This window comes from Salvia splendens, chromosome 22, assembly GCF_004379255.2.
Source record: "Salvia splendens isolate huo1 chromosome 22, SspV2, whole genome shotgun sequence".
In the NCBI taxonomy this organism is placed as follows: Eukaryota; Viridiplantae; Streptophyta; class Magnoliopsida; order Lamiales; family Lamiaceae; genus Salvia; species Salvia splendens.
In genome coordinates, this window is record NC_056053.1 from 1,995,800 (window position 1) to 2,018,454 (window position 22,655).

The window sequence follows — 22,655 nt, forward strand, 5'->3', positions numbered from 1 at the left end:
CTTGACATCATCAGTATACACGTAACTGTCTTTCGCGGTCATGACGACCCACTTCTCGTCTGGGATGCCAACGACGTCGTTCCATGGCATCTCAGCCCTGGCCAGCAACTTCGAGCCACTCATTCTTGACACCAAAGTAGCTGAGCTTCTGCACCGGAGCTCGAAAACGATGGTTCCTTGCTTGAGTGATCTAATGGTTTGTGGAGTGCCAGAGCAGTTGAGTGAAAAGGTTTGGTTCCATGTTAAGTTAAAGTGTGATGAGATGTGTTGGCTCTCAAATATCACTCTTTTGTTGCTTGCTGTGGAGATATAGCATCTCACAAAAACTTCTCTACATGTTTTCACAAAAATGTTTCTAGCCCTTAATAATTTTAGCTCAAAACTGAAAGAAGAAGAAGAAGACGTGGGTTGAGAATCCATTTTTTTGCAGAGAGGGAGAGTTGGGTGTGAGAAGCTCTAAATAAACATAAATATATATAGTTGAGGAGTTGGTGGTTTGTTTTTCCACTTTGAATGGAGGAAGCTCCACTAGTAATCTATTAAAATCAACTAAGATATGAGATTGGCTCCAAATCTCAATCTAAATATTGTATGAAACATATCCAACACTTGTTGTAGTGGAAAATAGGTCCCCAGTCAAAAACTGAATCCTTGTTTGCTTTTATGGATAGATTTTGATTCATTTCTTTAGTATATTTTTGAGCTCTTGAGATTCTTGAAAGGCTTCAAATCCTCCAAAAACGACCCTTTTATCAATGAGTTAAATACTAATTGGAAAATAAACAAAATCTAGATGCAAAAACTCCCACGCCCCAACAACGGAGGGAAGTAGGGGCCGGGGATCCATGTGTGCCAAATAATTTTAAAAATTCAGGGATATTTTAATAGCATTATTTATAAATTAAAAATATGTAATATACAAAAATAACTATATATTGTGGAGGGATGATTCATTAAAATCTAAATTTATGATTGGTATGAAGTTTGTCTATTTTTTTTGTATATACATCAAATTAGTAGAGTCGTGGACTTGGTCGGGTCGGTCCGTGGTCAAACCGGGTTGACCCTGCGCCACCTATGCCTGGGTACACCACTGTGGTCCGTGGCCCAATCTACCAGAGATTGAATGTTAAGATAATTTTAAATGTGCTATAATGTTAACCATCACTATCCCCACTTTAAAACAACTAATAATAATTACTACATAGATCACAAAATAAAACGTTATAATATCCACGAGATCTCAATCTTGAAACACTAGGCTCATAAGAAAAGCCAGGATCGACCCAATAAAATGCTGCAAAAGTGGTAATCTGAGTTTACAATAAGAAAATAAAGAAGGATAGAACAATAAACAAATAGAAGAGAGTCACATGTGAGATTCATGAATAAAGGATAAGTATAAAAGAGTAGAGAGTATTGCAAATTACACACAACACACGTTGCACCCCATCAATAAGTTAATTACTCATCATGTATGCATGCAAATTAATGGAAGCTGCCTATATCAAATATTTTTAGTGCATAGATCACTACCAAAAAAATTTGGAATTCACCGAGCACCATAAGTGCTCGCACATTGACAAGAACTTTTCTATTTAAAGTATATATTCTTTGAAACATTTATTTATCTTTTATCCACGAAAACGTCCAATTACATAATACTCCCTCCTATCCTTAATTGTCTCATTTTGTCATTTTCGTTCAGTCTAATTAATTGTCTTATTTCATTTTTACTATTTTTGGTAAGTGGCCGTAAAATTCACTAACTAGTCTCATTCCACTCACAATACTATTATAAAACTAGTACCAAGATATAAAAGTAGGACCTATAACCTACTAATTTTTTTCTCTCACTTTTTTGACAAAGTCAAATAATTTTTTAAAATCTGCATCAGTCATGTATATGCTGGTCCAAGAAAATAGTATATCGTCCATCAAGATCAAGATTTTCTCGAGCAATACTGCAAATTTTTTTAATTTGAAGCTCTTATAAACATTCTTACGATTATAACCATGTTTCTTTTGAGTTATTACTATTAATATGTGTGATGTATATACAGAAGACATGGTATTATGTATTTTGAATTTATAGGAAACCAATATATTTTCCAAGTACACAAAAAAACATGGTCCAAAAAACCTAAACCCTAATCTCACTTCCCTCTATCCAAAAAACCTTCAAATTAAAGCAGCCCCTAATGCAAAGAAATCATAATCTACACAATAATTGCATCCACAATCCATACAATCACAACTATACTCCTTTCTTCTCTTCACCTCTCCAACTTCTTCAACTTTGGTGGCTATCTGCAAAGCCGGGGGCTTGACATCATCACTATACACGTAACCATCTTTTGCGGTCATGACGACCCACTTCTCATTTGGGACCTCAACGACGTCGTTCCATGGCATCTCAGCCCTGGCCAGCAGTTTCGAGCCACTCATTCTTGATACCAAAGTAGCCGAGCTTCTGCATCGAAGCTCGAAAACAATGGTTCCTTGCTTGAGGGATTGAATGGTTTGTGGAGTGGCAGAGCAGTTGAGTGAAAAGGTTTGGTTCCATGTTAAGTTGGAGTGTGATGAGATTTGTTGGCTGTCTAATCTTACTCTTTTGTTGCTTGTTGTAGGGATATAGCATCTCACAAAAACTTCTCTTGTTTTAACAAAAATGTTTCTTGCCCTTATTAGCCTCAGCTCAAGGTTGAAAGAAGAAGATAGGGTTTGTGAATCCATTTTTTGGAGAGAGGAAGTTGGGAGTGAGAAGGTTAAATGGTAGAGCATGATATATATAGTTGAGGAAATGGTGATTAATTAATTAATGTATTTCCTACTTTTAATGGATCGAGGAAGCTTCATTAGTGATCTATATATATCCAACACTTTTGGTAGTGGACAATAAGTCAAAAACTAATTATATATACAATTTATATTTATATACTTTGAGCTCTTCATATTATTGAAAGGTTTTAAATCCTAAACCCTAAAATGACCTTTTTTTATATGCTGAAACAGTGTTAGGCTTGGCAGTGCAATATTATTCATCACTTATTGCCTATTGGTTATGAAAACAAAGAGAAGGAAAACAAAATGGACACTTGTTATTATAGAATCAGAAATGTTTCAAGTTTGAATTTAATTTGTTAGTGTCCATAGAATATAGGTTCTCTCGTTCAGACGTTCAGTAATTATTTCAATTAGGAATGATTACTCCATCTAATTCGAACATATATTTACTTTATAGTATCGACAATTTAGGAAATGTTTGGATTTAATTAGGACGTATATAATTTATGATTTAAACTGATATTTAATTACTGATCAGTGATCAAGAATAACAGTGAGCAAGTAATTGGAAGAAAAATATAGAGTACTAAATATGGAGGACTCATTAGCAAATAAACAAAACATATATTTTGTGACTTTTTGCATTTTAGAAGAGCCAGCTTCACTATTGAGAGTAAAAAGGTAGGATAAATATAAATATGAAATTGACCATCAGTATCTTAATTTTAAACAACTAATAGGCATTATTGCATAGATAGTACTAATATTAAAATTCATAAAATCCACAAGATCTCAATCTTGAAACACTAGGCACAGAAGTAAAGCTAGGACCAGCTAAGGGAGAACCAATGAAATTATGCAGATGTGGTTATCTGAGTTCACTAGATTGAAATGCAGAAAGAATAAAACATTAAAAAATAGAAGAAATCACATGTGAGATTCATGAATAAAGGATTAGCACAAATGAGTAAATAATGCTATTGAAAATTATACACACTTTTTACATAGTCACCAACCAATTAGGGAATAACTATAGTTAGTGTGTTGATAGATGATTTAACTATTCATCATGTATGCAAAATATTAATGTGGAAGGTGCATAATATCATAGCTATTGTGACACTAATAGAATAAGTGTCACAATAAGCAAGGTGGATCCATGCATGCAATGCATTAGGTTGCAAATCAGTTTTTTTACTTCTCTTTATATAGGAAAGAACAAAAAGGGATTAAAAATTCACTGCGATGTCTGGTTTAAGTGGATTTATCAAGATATAGAAATTCTCGCTTTTCATTTTTTTTCATTAATATGGAATGCGGTAGTGACATTAATATTTCCGTGATATATAGAAAAAATATAAACGATGCATCGTGAATCAAAGTAATGTGTCCATTTTATTGGCGGACACACATAACCTAAGGGAGGGCTTAAGCCCTTCCCAAACCTTTTATTTTATTTTTTAGTTGTATAATATTATAATTTTGTTACTATTTTGTGTGAATTAATGTATAAAAGCCCCTACCAAAATGACAAAATATAAGAAAATTATTATCTCACATAAAATTTGAATATATAGCCCCTACAATGACAATTTTCTGCGTCCGCCCCTGAGACCATTTATATAAGTGAAACGTTCAAATCAGAAAAGTTGTACTCATTTGTTGCTTGCTGAAGAGATATTTCATCTAACAAAAACTTCTCTATATGTTTCGTAAAAATGTTGCTAAGCAAAAACTTCTCTTTATAGTTAGGTTCTTCCATTCACTAACTAGTAACTATAATTAGGATTCACTTTGACAAAGAGAATTTCATAAATAAGTTACTTTATAATTAATATTTGAGTGTGTTATCTACAGTACTATTGGAGCCGTTACAACTATAGGGGGACTCATTACTCATTAGCAAATAAACAAAATATATATATTTATAACTTTCAGCATTTAAAGAGGCAATCTACTATTGGAGATTAAAAAGGTGGTCGTATAATATGAATATGCTTAGAATTGGCCATCACTATCCCAGATCTAACTGTAAAACAACTAAGAGAATTATTGTAACATGTAATATTAAAACTAATGAATATCTCAATCTTGAAACACTAACATAAGAAGATTGGATAGTAAAGCTAGAATAACCACACAGGGAGTAAATATTGCATTTCCTGCCTGCATATATTACACACACAACACACAGTCATCAACCAATAAGGTTCCCACTACCTGATCTGATCATCAACTCTTGATATCACAGCATGCATCAAGATGCACCACACAACTAAGAATATGCTTCTTTCAGTTCCAACTCCAAGAAATAGAGAAAACATATGATATCCCTTTAGCTAAAGGGATATGAAATATTCAAAGTGCACCAATATGTCTAACGGAACGACGACACGGTACATTACAGTTCAGAAGGCAGCTTTATTACACCAGGGCCTATAAATTGATTGATTATAAGATATTACAACAGAACTTAGATGATTATCCATCAACCACTGTCACTTTACAAAGTTCGTTCACTCTAACTATATTTCTGCAGTCATCTACCCCATCCACCAAAATAACCACCAACAAAATCAGAAAATTAATTTAAAGACATGTATATTATATGCTCTAATTTTGTATCATTATTTGATTCACAATAATAACTCTGTATAATCCGATTTGGCTTCAACCATGAGAGAGGGCTGCCACTTTTCAGGTTTGCTCGAATTTCCATCATGTCCTTGTGCTGAAAAGTGTTGCTGCTAGCCCAAAATATCATGTGTACTAGATAAAACACAGAAGAGCATCTCACTGCTGAATTGTCCGAAGCTCCCATTTACCCTCCCCGTCAATCAATCGTAGCTCCAGCGAGTGGTATGGTATCAAAGCAGGACGCTGCCAAAATAGTATATACATATAAGCCACATAAATAAGATCAAAATAAGGCAGATGCAGAAAAAAGCTTGGATGCTCTCTGTACCTGTGAGGATGTTATAACAGTAATCCCTGATTCAGTTGCCAGCTTATACAGGTGCTCTTCAACATCAACACTTGTAGCACTTCATATAAATTAGCAAAAGGTAAAAAATGTTAATATGGCGAAAATAATTAGGTTTCATCTCTGGAAACTGAAGGAGGAAGAATGAGAATATATATTACTTGGTGCACTCATCCAAGACACCGAACTGGGGCTTGTGGAAGAACAATCGTGCCTTGAAACATAGTACAAGTAACATCAACAATTGTGTACAATTCCAGAAGTTACTATTCAAAATAAGCATGTATCCTTGAAACATGTCTTTGTGGGTAAGGTTAACGTACCATGCCTAGACGTTGTTGTTCCCCAAGAGATAAAATGTCTTCCCAGTTATGGCTAGTATCCCATCCGCCTTCTCTTTCCAAGAGATATAGTAATTTAACATTCTCCAGGATAGACCTCAGATGCTTATCCAAAACGTTTGTGGCACCAGTTGATTCTTGACCTAGATTCAGAAATCACGACATATCAATTTAGGTGAGTCATTTTTGTTCGAATCCCAAACATAGATGAGTTATCTTCCCTACCAAACATGCACTAAAGATTTAACTTTTTAAATTTTTTTAAATAATTCAGTAAATTTGAAATGGGTCTCTTTTTTTTCTTAACACAAATGAATGAGAATTACAAATGGTCAACATCTTAATACTAAAAAACGAAACTAATAAGGAAGAAAACTCCCACATATGAGCCTGAAGACATGATTTAACTTTTTAAATAGATACGAGTTCTTAAACAATAAAAATATGTTTTTAATAACTGCTGGGGGAACAGAAGGTATAGCAGAGAATATACCATGTAAGTGACTACTTGTAGCACAACAAGATTCAACATACAGATATCAAAACCTCAGTGTGAAAAGCCAATAAGAAGTTAGCCAGAAAAGGAATAGAAAGAAATTAAGATTACCTTCTTCAGCTAAATGTAGCAACCTTTTCTCTGCCTCATCACAAGAGAGCGGATATATTATTTGATCTCGGAGAGTTCCTAAGCATGTATATGGGCGCTGAGGCACATAAAAAAGACGACACTGGGATTTAAAATCAACTTCTTGGTAAGGTTTAATGAGTTTTCCGCTAACCACAGGCCAAAGTCCTCGAAGGACTCTGAAGATCGAACTTTTTCCACTTCCATTTGGACCTTAAAACAGAAGAAATTGTACAAATAAACACCAGTAATATTGTGCAGATCATAAAATTTGGCTTATGCACAGAACAAGTGAACAGGAAAGAAGATATATACTAACCTGTAACAAGCAGGCTTTTCCCAGGAACAATTTCACACTCTAACTGTGTAGCCAGAACTTTCTGACCTGGTGTAATTATATCCACCTTGGAGAAAGAAATAATATCATCCGAGAGTTCGGCAGATTTAGAGCTATTGTATTTTCCTGCGAAGTACATTCATGTCAGCTTGATAGACAACCTCAAAGCTATGTTTATTCAAATGCATTTCTTCTCAAAATATAGCAAAAGCTGTCTAGAGTACTATGCTTATCCAAATGCATTTCTTTATAACAGGCCCTATTTTCTAATTCCCCAAAATTTACATCTGCTTCATTCTCCATGCTCCCCTTTAAGTAAACTTGTTACACTTCACAGAATAAATATTTGTTTTTTATTAAAAGGATACAAAAAACTCAACCAAGAAAATAAGGCACAACACGGGACAATTAATTCACAAAACAGATACCAACAGATCTAAATAATACAACTCCAGTCTCTAGTTGAATCTTATATAGAAGGCTTTAATATGATTGACATCTATCTAGCTACTCTAACCTAAACTCTCATCCGCACGTCTAATAGTCCCCTTGAATTACAGTTCATCTTGACGCACATTGTATTTTTCCCACCATTTGTTTAAGAAAAGTGAAATTATTCCACACCATGCCAACTCTTGAAATCATGCAACCTATTCAACAATTACTAGTAAAAATCTTTTTCTGCTGAAAAAAACTTCCATATATACCCTAAACTGATTGAAAACAACATTCACATGAAAAAGTTACACCTATACGGCTATACCATTTGATGGATGACAAATAAATGAAATACAAACCATGATGATCAGTTTCCAGAAGCTCTTCAAGTTCAAAAATTCTGTTGATACCACCAGACAGCTCAACGAATTTCCTATGCAGCTCAAGAATATCACCAAATGCCAAAAAGCTCTGAGATACAACAGATGCCAAGAATCGTAAGGCATGAGCCAGTTCACCTGAAATAGAATTTACCATAAAAAGAGGAAACTCTCAGAACAAAATTTTAGTAACTAAAGCTTTAAAGTGTGAGGGAATCTGATTCCACCTTGAGTTGAAGTCAAGGCTCGATCACCCTTATGCTCCATGGCATACAGCAAGCTCAATCCCCAAGTCACATTATGAGGAAGTTGCTTTGTGATGAAGTCATCGATAATACCGAACAACCATCTCTTCCTAAGAAGTAGCATTGAATGGTCAAAAAGTGCTCCAAACTTCGTGTCAATCATCTGTAAGGAGGAAGAGGAATAATTAGAAATACCAGAATCAACATGAGCACCTGAAGCAAGCCTATAATACTTGCCCAAAAGAAGATACTAAGTCTAAGATATCTCTCAGTGGAAGCAGAGACAAGAAACAAGGATATTCGTATTGAAATTTCAGATAAAACAAAGCATGGGCTACCTCTGTAGCAATAATTTACTTATTAAATGACAAATCAAGTGAACTGATTGCCAGAGCTAGTGGTAATAGGACAAGTACCTCTCTCTCTCTAGAACCACCACCAAAAAAGGCAACCGACTCAGCATGTGTCCGCAATCTTTCATGCATGTACCTTATAAACAAAGTATTTAATAAGGGTCAAAACAAAGACCGAGTAAGGTTTAAAATTGAGTGAAAAGTCATTCTCGTTCGCCACTTTGTCAAATTGATACATGAAGTTCAGCCAATAGTCTAGCTGACAAATAAATTTTCTCATAAATGGCCAGAAACTGACATACAATGACCAGAAATTTTGCAGATAATAGTTAATTATTACTCAATATACAGTAATCACTCAGATAATCTGAAACTGACATACAATGGAAGATGTTTGGGGTTGCTAGCCTAATGGGTTCAAGGATAACAGAATGGGACAGAAATGAGACGTGGTTGTTTGGCGGTGAAGAATGTTCTCATCAATAGTTCTCAATATCCCCAATGTGGTTGATCATCCATTCTTCTCCTTATAAGCATCAAAGCATAAATATTTACATCCCCCCTATACTAACCAAACACCCCCTTCTTCCGTACTATTAGACCATTAAGAAATACCTGAGAATCAATTTAAGCATTCTCAACTGCTCCAGTGAGTTTGTGTCATATTGTCATGTGACTCATGTCTGACAAACATGAACCAGAATCATTCATTTCAAACTAAGCATCTTTGAGAATGAAAATATGATCACCTAAAAGTTCCTTCCATTTGTTGCTCCTGACTAGTCAGGTCACCAAAGTCGGGTGTAACAATCCTTAGGAATCCTAAACCTAGTAACATGTATGTGTACAGAATAGCCACTCCTCTTCGACCAGTCAGTAGCTTCATTCTCCAGGTGAACCTGTAAACCAGAGAAAATATAGGTAACTAAGCAAGCAGCTACTAGTGCACCGCATAAGAAACTCCTGAAAAATTACCATAGTATATCAACAGTTGGTTTAACCATTCCAGTGACCAAACCAGACAAATCAGTGGTCAACTTCTCCAAGTCTTGAGTTAATCTCTGATCCGCATCAATGTTTGCTCGTGATATGTTAAATACCTACATCAACCATGTGATGTCAAGGTGATTTGGAAAAAATATTCTCACAAATGTTGAGAAAATTGACTATTCCATACACCACGCCATATGGAATACCTACAGAACACCAATGTACTAAATGAAATCATGTAGGTTAAAATGCAGCAGTTCCATAGAACAATGATGGTGGGTCTGCCTAGTGGCAATTACAAACTGGAGCAGGACAATAAATCAAAAATATAAAATTCATTCTGGAAGTGGAACTATTACCTAATGGAAAAAAGCAGGTCATCTTCCCTTGCCACCCTTTTCAACAGTAAATATAAAGATGTGCATATGCAACATCTGCTCAAATTCTAACACTTATCAAAAGTATTGTTTCTCACTATTAACTGACGCAACTCAGTACCTTATAATATGCATTCTTTCTTAGGTAGCTCCGAAGCAAGTGCCTGGTGAGGCGAATTCTCCATCCAAGTGCAAGCAAAGCTGTCAGGTGCCTGTAAACAGGAGGTGGTGAAGTGATATTCAGCAAATAATATCAATGCCAAAACTTTCAGCATCAAATCTGACTGATCTAATAAGGAAGCACATAATTTATACAACCACTAGACACAATTATCCAAGAATAACTAACAATTAGAAAAAAAAATGAAATGTCTGCATTCAAGAAGCGACAAGAGTGCAAGTAACAACTAATACTGTACTGCTACATAGATCCATAGGTAATGTAACTGTTAAGAATATTAGTATTATGTCCCATATCGGTGATGTGACATAGCCTAGCTTAGTCTCTTGAGGCCTTTGTTGAGTAATAAGATACACCAAATACACTACTACTTTCTCTACTATGTCTATTTATTTTTCCGCTTATATCTATATTTTACTGTTCTACATGGTATCAGAGTGGATTCGAATCCGTCTCTAGAAAATTAGGGTTACCGAAAAAAAAACTAAATTAGGGTTTCTGCCGTTGCCCGCTCTACTATCCCCTCTGCTCCTCCGTCGCTACTGTACTCTACCCGAAATTGAAATTATGTTTTGTTCTGCTCTACTGCGCTATTATGCCCAAACTAGGGTTTACGGTGTTGCTGCTCTACTCTGCCCAAATTTGGATTTCTACCACTACTATATTGCACAACTGCTCCTCTGCCCAAACTGGGTTTCTGACGCTGCTACTTCTGCTACAGTTGCAACTAGGGGTGTGCATTCGGGTTTCGGTTCGGTTTTTGCAAAAAACCGAACCAAAACCGAAAAACCGAATTTAGTTCAAAATCCAAACCGAACCGAACCCAAAAAAAACAAAAAAACAAACCGAAAACCGAACCTTAAAAACCGAAAAACCCGAACAAAACCGAAAAAATAAATATAATATTAATATATATGTATGTGTAATTTATTTTATTTTATATATACTAATAGAATATTTATATATAATATAAAATTAATAATACATACAATATGTATTATATAGTAGAATATATTAAAAGAATATATATATTATATATAATATAATATATTAAATTAATAGAATATATATATAATTCGGTTTTTCGGTTTTTTTCTTCGCCCGAACCGAAATTTTTGTATTTTCAAAACCGAAAAAACCGAACGGAATTTCAAAATTTCGGTTTGGTTCAGTTCAGATATTCGATTTCTGGATTTTTTGCTCACCCCTAGTTGCAACAACTGCCCTACAACTCTGCTTCAGCTGATACTACTACCCTGCATCTGCTACAGTTGCAACTCCTGTCCAACTGCTACTCTGCTACAGCTGATACTAACTACCATGCATCTGCTACTCTGCTACAGTTGCTACTAATGCCCTATAGCTGCTACTCTGCTACAGCTACTACTACTCTGTCTTGCAGCTCTACTTATGCAACAACTGCAACTACTAGTGCCCTATAGTTTCGGCTACTACTATTGCTGTCGATGTTTGAGGAAAAACATTTTTGAGAACTTTGTACCAAGCTAGACAATATAGATGTTCCCGCTTGAGGGGAGTGTTAAGAATATTAGTATTTTGTCCCATATCGGTGATGTGACATAGCCTAGCTTAGTCTCTTGTACTATATATATGTGGCATGTGTTGAGTAATAAGATACACCAAATACACTAATACTTTCTCTACTATGTCTATTTACTTTTCCGCTTATATCTATATTTTATTGTTCTACAATAACAACTACACTTATTGACTTAAAACAAAAGCACGAGCCTATATTCATGCCCATTCCAATCTAGAACAAGCTGAAGGTGCAACACCATTCATAGAGTTTAATAATAATCATAGCTGATATTATAAAAAATGTTTACAGTAAGTGTTAAAACTATTGGAAGGATATCTGAATTTCTTAAAGCCTACATAAGACAAAAATTGGAAAACACCAAATAAATGTGATTTAACAACAACAACAACAACAACAACAATAATAATAATAATAATAAGAAGAATAATAATAATAAGAAGAAGAATAATAATAATAATAATAATAATAATAATAATAATAATAATAATAATAATAATAATAATAATAATAATAATAATAATAATAATAAGAATAAGAATACAACTGCTATCTGTTCTATCCCAAATTGCATTTGATCATATGAAACAAACTTTATCCATTGTCAGTAATTAATTACTTAATTATCGGTTGCGAAAATAAAATCAAGAAACTAAGTTTAAAAAATTATTAATTCATTCAAGTTGAAAGAAAAAGGAAATTATAATCTCATTCATACTATATTACTACAAGCCATAGGAATTCTATAGTTATTCCACGCCACTCCTTTAATTTCATTCCTACATACCAGCTATCCCCTTACTGATTTCCATGAAATTACGCTTATGTATTGAAGATTGATTACAAATATATTCTTACTCATGTAACAAATTCATTTTCTTTGACATCAAATAACCAACTTCCGATACTCTAGAGTCTAGAAGGAACAACTTAGCTCAGTACATGTGCGCGTGCAGTATATAATTATATTGGACACTAATCACGTGATCATGCATCATGCATACACCTCCTTTAGATACTAAAAGTAAGTACCTCAATGATGGGGCAACAAACGAGGATGCAGCACTTTGAAGAACGCTAACACCGATCAACTTGATGAAGGCAGCCTTATCTTGTTCCAGGACAAATTTTACAGTTGTCCCTGAGATAATTGATGTGTAAATATTATACATGCATATTTTTTTATTAACAGCGCAAGAAGAAAAAACAATATTATAAAACAAAGATATACCATTCAAAGAAGCAATGCGATCTGATATCCAGGTCCTGGATAACACTAATATGGCAACTGCAAGCAGTTGTGCGCCCTGCTTATCGAGCACTGTGGGTACCTAAAGCTAATAGGTCAGCAAGTGCAGTATATATAAACAATAAGATAATAAAATGTAGCCAGAGAAATTCGCTTACAAGTAGGTGTTTCCAAAAAATTTCCAATACTGATTGCAGTTTTAAGTGTTTTCAGGTATCAGATTCTTATCAGAACGTAGGGAAAAAACATTTTAAAATCTAAAGTATTAACATTCTAACCACAACTTTTATCATATCTGTGATTTTCCTCAACTCTCCTCACGCACATTTTGAAAAATAATGGAAATGTAAAATTAAATCTCCTAGATACTTTTTTGTAAGCACTACCAGTGTTCGCATTTGTCGGCTTTTAATCACCATTTGTTAAGCCATTAGTACAAAATTTATGCCAACAATCATTTATGCACTTTGGACGGCAAGTTCCAACATTATAAATTAATGACAATGTCATGAAACACAGAAATTCAACACAACCTCTTAAGGAACTTCAAAGAGAAAAAGAACCTCATTAAAAAGGCTAGGTTGGAAGGACTGCTACCCTAAGCAACAATCAAATTTGAAATATGTGCTGCACAAGAACCAAACAAATTTCGTATTATATTTGATATATTTCCTTTTGTTTCTTTCTTATTCAAGCATTTTGTTTACTTCCTTTGATTTGACACTTTGAATACGTAGAAGGTGAAAAGATCGGGAGGAAAACGATGAAACGAAAATGAGGGAATAACACCTTGGCTTCACGCTTTCCAAAACTAGCATCTTATCTCACTATTAAAAGTCTGTCACCGGCATCACTAAAGCTAAAAAGACATTAAATCAAAAAAGTGGCTGGTGATCAAAATTTGTTTTGCACCATGAGATAATTAAATTCCAAGTTAATTCAAAATTATAACAAAAATGCAATTAATCATTATCATTTAAGCTTTGAATTATTTATCAATAACTTTGAAATATTCATGCTATTATAGTTTCAAATAAAGGCTAGATGTAATAGTAGTAGCACTTACTATAATAATAACAATAATAAGAACCAGAACAGGGTGACTTGGGGGTTGGGGTGAGACTCGTTCCTGCCTGCCCTATTTTTATAGGGTTTCGGAGATTCCCAACCTGAGTTGAGGGCGTCCCAGGGTTCCCCAATTAAGTTAATGTAGCATCTCTAGTAAAACTTGATAAATATGACTGAAGGTAATCAATTTCATATCTACTATACATAATTTAGAATATAGTTCAGAGATAGCAGATATCAAAGGTCACAAATTGAAAATGATCAACTAAAACAGCTTCAGTAGTAATGAGTGCTTACTAGTATCTTAAACATCGAAGCTACTCTGAGAGGTAAAATCCTTGGAACAATTTGCAGCTGAGGAAAATCAGAAGGCAAATAGTCATCTCCTTCACTAAGAGATGCTGCTAGCAACTGTGAAGAATGTGACCTAGAAGCAGAAAATGCAGGTTCCTGGCAACGATATTCAAAGTAAATTTCAATAACAAGGGGGTGCATCTAAATAATAATTTAAAAGAAATCAGAAGAATATGTGAAAGAAACCTTAGTATTAGCAAATGCACGTTGGACAGTCATAGCATCACTTTGGCGCTCTGTATCAAAACTTCTTCTTCTAACAATTTCAGATTCTGTAAGAGCTGGAGACTGAGCCCTACAAATGGATGCAATTTTGTAAATGTAGAGGAGAACTGCACTCTTAACACTGGAACTGGAATATCTAATTCAAAGGTCCTACCTTTTGTAATGGACACTCCAGCCTCCTTCACCGTCCAGAGATAGGACAACATCATGAAAGGCGACTAATGCAGGGCGATGAGAAATTGTGATGCATGAGGTACCCATTGCTCGAACTTTAGCACAGAAACGTTCTTCCATATCAGTAGTCACAGCACTTGTGCATTCATCTAGAATAGCAAATTTAGGCTTATGGTAAAAGAGACGAGCCATTCCCAATCTCTGTTGCTCTCCTAAAGACAATTCATCACCCCAATTAACCTCCTTCTCAGATGGGTAGCGGTCTAGCAGATACTCAAGATCCACCTAAACCAAAAATAATACTCAATCAAAACCAAGTTTTACTGAGCGTGGAAGCATCAGGACTGTACGACTACAAATAATTGGAGAACATATACTTTAGAAGAATCTCACATTTTTAAGTAACTCTGCCATTTCATTTTCTGTAAGGGGTTCAACCTCCTGATCTGCTGTCAGAGGATAAATTAGCTGATCGCGCAGAGTTCCCACTGCCGTATAAGGTCTTTGTGGTACATAGAAAATCTCCTTATTTAAATCAGAACCAACTCCAGGTTTCACGATATGACCAGATATCAACGGCCACAGACCACCCAACACTCGAAAGAGGGAGCTTTTTCCACTTCCATTTGGACCTTAAAATACACCGAATTTATATTAGTACAAATACAAATTCATCCATGAAATATACTCCAGAAAAATTAAGCATTTGATCCTTCCATCAGATAGGAAAGTGGGATTTATGTATATATAACTAAAGGTGGCTAGATTATGGTGTTTATTAAAACCCAAAAAACAATAATGATCCTCTTAAGGGTTCAGGCCATACATTCTCCATATAACAAAGCACCGAAAGTATGTGACTCCTTTAATCTCATTTCAGTATCGCTTACACTACCACTTAGCAGTAACATGAGTATCTACTAATTTAAGAAGGGTGCGCAAAAATTGACCGAACCAAACTGGAGTAAATTTGGTCAGTTTGGTTCGGTTTTAAACCATTTGGTCACTATTCAGTTAAAAATATAAAACAAAATAATTCCCTACTGTTAAAATTCATAATTCTTGTCCCACATCGACTTGGTAACGATCCTAGCTCACCTATATAAGTGTGGATACCTTTTAAAGGGTAAGTGGTCCATTTCTAATATGGTATCAGAGCGGGCCCAAGTCGATGATGGATTATATCTCTTTATCTCTTCTCTTGCCTACCCACGAGATGGAAGTCCGATGTGTCATTCCGGCCCACACGTGAGGGGGCGTGTTAAAATTCATAATTCTTGTCCCACATCGACTTGGTAACGATCCTAACTCACCTATATAAGTTTAGATAACCCTCCCCCTTATAAGGCCTTTTAAGGGGTAAGTGGTCCATTTCTAATATCTACCTCGTTTGATTTTCTCAAACCCCAACCAAATAAATTAGTACAGGTTCTATGATACGAGTCTTCTATTATTATTATTTTGTTTGGATATTATAGGGATTTAGCATATCTTTCCATATTGTATCCACATATATTATAAATATGTGTAGAGTCTCTCATTCAATGGAGGAACCTATGAAATTAATTATTTGGCTCACATAAATTGTGCATCAAGAAACCTTCGTTTAGGCTGCCGACGAGCACGACTCGGGCTCAGCCGCCCCTCCGCCGTTCACGTCGCCGACCCAAACGCTTGGGCGCTCGACAACGACGGCTCTCGTTTCTTGATTGTGTGTGGAATTCGAACGTTAAGGGTTACCCTTAACAACTGGTGCTTTCATCGTGAGCTCACCCTCCACAACACCGATCGAACCATAGCTACGTCGCTACCCGACGGGAATCCACCCGCGCACAGCAACTAGCCACACCGCTGCCCGACGGAATCATTCAGCACACCCTCCGCAGCACCACCATCACCACCACATTCGTCCGCTTTTGTTAATTTTTGGTGGAGGTGAGGAAGGGAGAAGTTCAGTTGTTCGGTATGCGTTTAATCCAGGAGGAGACTTCTCTCCAAAGCTTTTGCTTTCAACTCTCGTCCTTGCTTCGTGGTTTCCACCTTGAGGACAAGGTGGATTTTAACCGTGGGGGAGTTGATACGAGTCTTCTATTATTATTATTATTATTATTATTATTATTATTATTCTATTTAGATATTATAGGGATTTAGCATATCTTAATTATTTGGCTCACATAAGTGCATCAAGAAACCTTCGTTTAGGCTGCCGACGAGCACGACTCGCGCTCAGCCGCCCCTCCGCCGTTCACGTCGCCGACCCAAACGCTTGGGCGCTCGACAACGACGGCTCTCGTTTCTTGATTGTGTGTGGAATTCGAACGTTAAGGATCGTTACCCTTAACATTCTATCGATTCCCTTTTGCAACCCAAAGAATGAATGAGACAAATGCTTTTCTTCAATCACCTCAGTATGTATTTTCTTGTCATTTCTAGTTTTATTGAAATGGAATAAGTATACTTTTAGATGAGCCAAGACATGTAGATTAATATAACTATGTACTGAACTATTAAAAAGACACAATAGACCAACAAAACCTACCAGTTATTAAAAGATTCGATCCAGATTCAACCCTTAGAGTCAAATCCTCCACCAATACATTGCCAGTTGGAGTAACAACCTGAAACATAATATGTGCTTTGAGGCTGGCAGGATGAGAAGAATAAGGAAATGAAATGCCAAATATTTTTGCTACCTTGACACCATCAAACTCGATATAATTAGCCTCACTAACATAGTTCCTATGCCCATCAGGCTGTTGAGAAGATGCATCTCGTGTGGCTAGCTCTCTAGATATACCCATGAGTTCATGTATACGATCTGCGTAACCACTGCATATCAAAAGAACAAATTAGTCTACATAATAACGTGGAATATAGTTTAACTAGCATAGTAGCTCAACCAAAATAATAATACAATGGCGCCACATCCACAGCTGACAAAGAAAATCTCGAGCATCTAGCTACAAAAAAGTAGCTTATCTTTATCAACCTAATCCAGAAACATCTCGTGAAGCACTAACAACGTCCATTAGACATATGAATCATAAGTCAATAAAAAATTTTGAGGATTTCGAGTCAGAAATCTTAACTATCAATCATGAAAAATACAATAATTCATCTTCAGAGACTTTAGTGTGCAACAATGCATCTTAAATTTGACACATTGAGAGATTACCAATGTCCCTTTGCACTAGGAACCACCCCCATCTGAAGCAGTTGATACTTGATGCTACACAAAATAATTATGAAATACAAATTGCTGGTCTAAACCAAGTGATCAAACACGAATAAAGATAACTAATTGACAACACCTTTATATCTTATAGCTTTGTTTAGAAACATATTACCATCAAACTCTGCATTGACTGGTCACAAATCCTTGAGTATATCAAATAAATTCAAAAGTACCAAAAAGGCCTATTTCTTTAGCTTTTTAGTAAATACTAGTACTAGTACTAAATACCAAGGCTTGAAAGGTTAGGTTTAGAAATTAAACTAGTTAAAGCTTATTACCAAAGTGCTAAACGATGGCTTCCCCTAATTATCACTAGCTCTTCCCACAAAAATGAAGATTTACTAGGAAGAAGATGGTAGCGATTACAAAATGGAGATGCCAAAGTAACAATCTAATAATTCAAAGCAATAAAGACAGTTTAACTTGTGCACCATGAAATAACATTTTCAGGGGTCCTCTAAGATGAATTACATTAGAAACTGACTAAGAGTTAAACAAGAAATACCTCAGGCGATTAAGGCGCCTCGAACTTATAGAAAGAGTTCCCAGTGACTGAAATAGTGAAATTATAACACTTGTATGATATCTCAAGTTGCTCAGCATCTCTGCGCGTCCCAAGGTAGAAGAGTCGGGTCTGAGATTTCCAGAGAAAAAGGGCTCGATAATCAAGATAACAGCAACAGTAGCACCAAGATACTTGAGTAAGAAATCCTGAATCATGCCAAACCACCAATGATCATGAAGAACAACCCTCATGTGCCTAACAAGATTTTCAAACTTCTTCTGGATGTGAAACTCTTCTCTCTTTTCTCCTCCATAGAGTGCAATGCTTTCTGCATGGGTCCTTAACCGTGAATGCAACTGCCTATATTCACCTTCAAGCTGCTGTTCTTTGGACATGAGCTTTCCAAATGCAGGAGAGAAATTCCTAATTGTGGCCCCTGCCCCCAACACGTAAGCCTACAAAATGACAACATACAAAAAGACGAAGGAAGCTCAATAATTTGAGAGAAGACAATGATTGCAGTATTAAGAAAACATGTAGCACATAGAAATACGTTGAGAAGTTCCCACCAGTATCCAGAAAATGTATTTGGGGCTTGCATATGAACATAGACGCCAAGTATAAAGCACCCCATCTGTAACAGCAATTAGATCCTCTTGTACAAGATCACTCAGCTCAGAACAAAACCTTGGTATATCACTGGCAATTCGCTGCTCAGGGTTGCTTATTCGGCCATCGACATGAGACATCTTGTAGTACACCATATTCTAAATGTATAAAATCAATAATAATTAGATTGAATAGAGTTTAAACCACTTCTCACTATGCATACATTTGAACATCAAGGATACAGTGGTTCAAAAGATGTATCTCAATCATAATGGGGAAGAAAAAATTTCATGTGGTTATGCAATATACGTCCCGGTCATCCACTAAATAACAAACGGGGAGACTTCATTTGCAGAAAGCCAGAGAAATTACAGCCACACGTAAACTTATTGGACAACTAATTAGTGAGTAAAACTAGTGTGAATACAAGAAAGAATAACATAAAACATATAAAAATCTGGTAGATATGTACCATGTCCCAAAACCAATATTTCACTAGGCTAATTTGGATCATCAAGTGCTACTCTTACTTCTTAAGTCTTAGCAGAGATAAAATTTAATATTAACAAATGGAGCAAGTGGAAAACACATATACCATGCAGCCATCCTGTTATATAAGCTGTACTGAAATTACCTGAAAATATTGTGCATGTGTAAGCTTTGTCAAGACTTTACGGAACCGTAAACTTAGAGTCCCTGTTATATACTTGGAGGTGGAATTCAGTGTTGACAGGAGGAAACAAAGCAAAATATTTTCAATAATAAGACGCAGAAATGCTGGAACACGCCGGAGAAAAACAGAACGGAACAGGAAACCTTGAACTTTAGCTAATCTGTTGCTTACAGCAGTTCTAGAGACCTGGAAATTCAGAAAGCAAGCATCAAGACAACTGATGTAACTGATTCAGTGGGCCAACACCACATTAAGGAACAATGTAAGGAAAGCTCTATGGTAATACATAAATTCGATGACAATTATTACATATGCCACTTTGGCAAATGAAAAGTTTAACAACTAAAGACAAGAAACCCTAACAATTATGAAATGTCTATAAATCAAATTTTTCCTCTCTTGAGTGGAAAACTTTACCGCTATAGCCAGCAACGATAAAATATCTAGTGCACCCATTCGCCCCATACGAGATAACAGAATAGCCACCAAAACCTGGAGAGACCTCAAAGTCCCTCTCCTCTGCTTACTCGTTCTGACATTCCTATCATTTTCAATCAACTGGTCTTGTTCATTTTCAATATCCTCCACTCCGTTGGAATTACCAAAAGAATTGTGCCTTCTAGAGCTATTTCGCGACTGCACATATGCAGCTGCAGCAGTTCCACCAACAGCTACAATACTAGTGGCAAGTAGTAGAGCTTTCCTGCAATAAAAAACATGTGTATAAGCCAAGTGCAAAATGCATAAGCAAAATAGCAGTGACAATCACTGATGAGAAGATTCGATATCAAAAAACAGTTCCCTGCAAGAGCAAATCCTCCTAGGGAAAGAGAGTAAAAAGGTAATAAAGAGAAATGTGATGCATGGCTATGTCTATTCTTTTATTATGAAAGATAAACTAAATGTAACACTTGCTGTTTACTCAGCATTTTCCATGCGTGCTGGTCCTTCCTCTTTCATATAGGTGTCCGGAAGGAAACAAATTTAAATAGTGGGTATGTATCTATGTCACATGCATTGAGTATTAACCATCCATGCACTAGGAAAATTTTACCTCATGGATGAATACATTGATTCAACACTGAGTAGTTTAAATCTGCAGATACAGTTTTCCAGATATTCGAGATTGGGAAGAGTGGCAGATTGGCATCATGCGTTACTAATCACACATACCACTGCCTTTGGAGCTACCGGATGTTTTTCACCAACTCAGTAACACAACTATCAAGAATGCAAAAGTTCCCTCTCCATTCTTTGTTGTCTGGGATCTAATTTACTAAATAGTCTTTCCCCCTTGTGGTTGTGTCTCATCATTTTCATTCACTTTATCAGTACTTTTATTTCAATACTTCCAGATACACAAAACATTAATATTACTGCAATAGTGCAATATAACAGATAATTATCTATTTCATACTCAAAGTAAGTAAAGATTATTTACCTTCTTGAGGACAGAAGGCCACGACCATGTTTAGTCAGCTGTAGAAGCTGAAGAGAAGGCATGTTTGAAGGCAACCTCAAGCAGATAAACAAATGTCAACGACCGAAGATCTGCCTTCTTGAGGTGGTGATAAAGATTGTTTTATGTTCTCATACCTGATGAGTTTAAAACTATCACAACACAAGATAAAATAAATTTTATACAAACAATCACGCACCCTACAATTTATGCAGTTAATCACAGCTCACGGAATCAATACATATTAGCAGTGAGTTCACCTTTAGCGACCTGATATGTCATCTTAACAAGTAAATCCAAAATCAGAATATCCTTTTTCGTTTTGACACATGGCTATGGCACTTAAGGGAGAAGCAAGAATTTCAAACAATACCTCATAAACTTTGCATCAGATTTATTATTGGAAAAATAATTATATCATCACCATATCATTAGATGCTGTTGTATGCAATATAGTCCCATAGTCACCCTCCTCAAAAATTCCCTCGCTGTAGCCTCATTTCCATCATTTTACACTAGGTTTTCTAATTCGGTGTTAAGTTTGAGTGTCAAACCTTAATACTAAATTCATAGACAGCTCATAAACTTACTCGCTTAATCAAACCTAAGCTAACTTGATTAGTAGTATAATATACAGATCCTATTAATCGCCAGTTCACAGGTATACTTGTTTGCTAACTAATTAATCAATAGCACCTACAAAAATTCAACAAATCAATATCATTCCACTCTTCTTTGACAAACAACGGCTAATTCATCATTTCCGGATAAAAGAAGAACAGTAGAAAATTCATCTAAGCTAGCTACGAGCAGCTAACCTTAAAATTCAACCAGTAAAAGGTGCGCCGCTGCTCTCTTTTCCGTCGGCAAACACTGAATCAAATCGGTGTAGACTTGAGTTTGCAAACAATCAATCAAGGAACGACATTCAGTGAGCTAAATCGTAGAAAACAAGATGCCTAAATTTGCGTAGGTATACGAGTAGCTGGTTGGTGTGTGTAACGAACTACGCAAGCCGTATTAAATTAAACCAGAAAGGTGTTTTGGGAGAGAGGAATTATGGTTTTGGGGAAAGAGAGAGAAAGGGTATGAACTTTGAAGGCAAATCTTTTAATCTATTTACATAAAAAAAAATATATTATAAGTATTTAGGGGAAGAATCAGCTGCATTTTTGTTCGTGTGCTTGCTGACACGTAAGCAAACTGCATAGGTAAGCGTGAGGATGTAATTTGCGGCCGAGAAATCTAAATATTTAACGGCCCGATTTTGGAAATTTGTTTAATAATATGGATTTTAAATTTATAATGAAATAGAGTACTAAAGTGTGGTTCGGTTTACTAGATAAAATAATATCAAAATATAATATAGGATTGAGTTTTGAAATTATTTTAGTCATATGAGGTTAGTTATGACTAGTTATCTCATGATTATACATTTAGGGTTGAGTTGTGAGATTGAATCTTATGAACCAAACACACTACATATTTAATCTGGAATACAATCTT

At 35.6% G+C, this 22,655-nt stretch overlaps 2 protein-coding genes across 2 annotated transcripts; both read right to left on the reverse strand.

The window, feature by feature from the left end:
- Positions 1 to 2,054: 2,054 nt before the first annotated feature.
- Positions 2,055 to 2,768, reverse strand: LOC121786542. Its single transcript, XM_042185182.1, has one exon. The coding sequence runs from the start codon at positions 2,734 to 2,736 to the stop codon at positions 2,182 to 2,184; it is 555 nt and encodes a 184-aa protein (XP_042041116.1). The 5' UTR covers positions 2,737 to 2,768; the 3' UTR covers positions 2,055 to 2,181.
- Positions 2,769 to 5,188: 2,420 nt separating this feature from the next.
- LOC121787015 (ABC transporter D family member 1-like) lies at positions 5,189 to 22,263 on the reverse strand. The gene is made up of 26 exons (XM_042185615.1): positions 21,968 to 22,263; positions 21,132 to 21,286; positions 20,108 to 20,393; positions 19,652 to 19,876; positions 18,978 to 19,175; positions 18,409 to 18,863; positions 17,362 to 17,497; positions 17,208 to 17,286; positions 15,062 to 15,300; positions 14,649 to 14,953; positions 14,456 to 14,564; positions 14,213 to 14,365; positions 12,830 to 12,929; positions 12,631 to 12,739; positions 9,978 to 10,068; positions 9,465 to 9,589; positions 9,239 to 9,388; positions 8,553 to 8,625; positions 8,119 to 8,299; positions 7,871 to 8,029; positions 7,056 to 7,199; positions 6,719 to 6,949; positions 6,094 to 6,254; positions 5,932 to 5,984; positions 5,753 to 5,831; positions 5,189 to 5,667 (listed from the first exon to the last, which is right to left on the reverse strand). Exons 2-26 carry the CDS (start codon positions 21,191 to 21,193, stop codon positions 5,581 to 5,583), a joined length of 3,990 nt encoding a protein of 1,329 aa, XP_042041549.1. The 5' UTR covers positions 21,194 to 21,286; positions 21,968 to 22,263; the 3' UTR covers positions 5,189 to 5,580.
- Between the last annotated feature and the right edge of the window lie 392 nt (positions 22,264 to 22,655).

Excerpts from the sequence above, each read along its gene's own strand:
- LOC121786542 (XM_042185182.1), bottom strand. The coding sequence starts at position 2,736 with ATGGATTCACAAACCCTATCTTCTTCTTTCAACCTTGAGCTGAGGCTA.
- LOC121787015 (XM_042185615.1), bottom strand. The coding sequence starts at position 21,193 with ATGCCTTCTCTTCAGCTTCTACAGCTGACTAAACATGGTCGTGGCCTT. Across the intron at positions 15,301-17,207 it reads ATCGAATCTTTTAATAACTG|GTCCAAATGGAAGTGGAAAA; the intron begins GTAGGTTTTGTT and ends GTGTATTTTAAG. Across the intron at positions 5,985-6,093 it reads AACAACAACGTCTAGGCATG|GCACGATTGTTCTTCCACAA; the intron begins GTACGTTAACCT and ends CTATGTTTCAAG.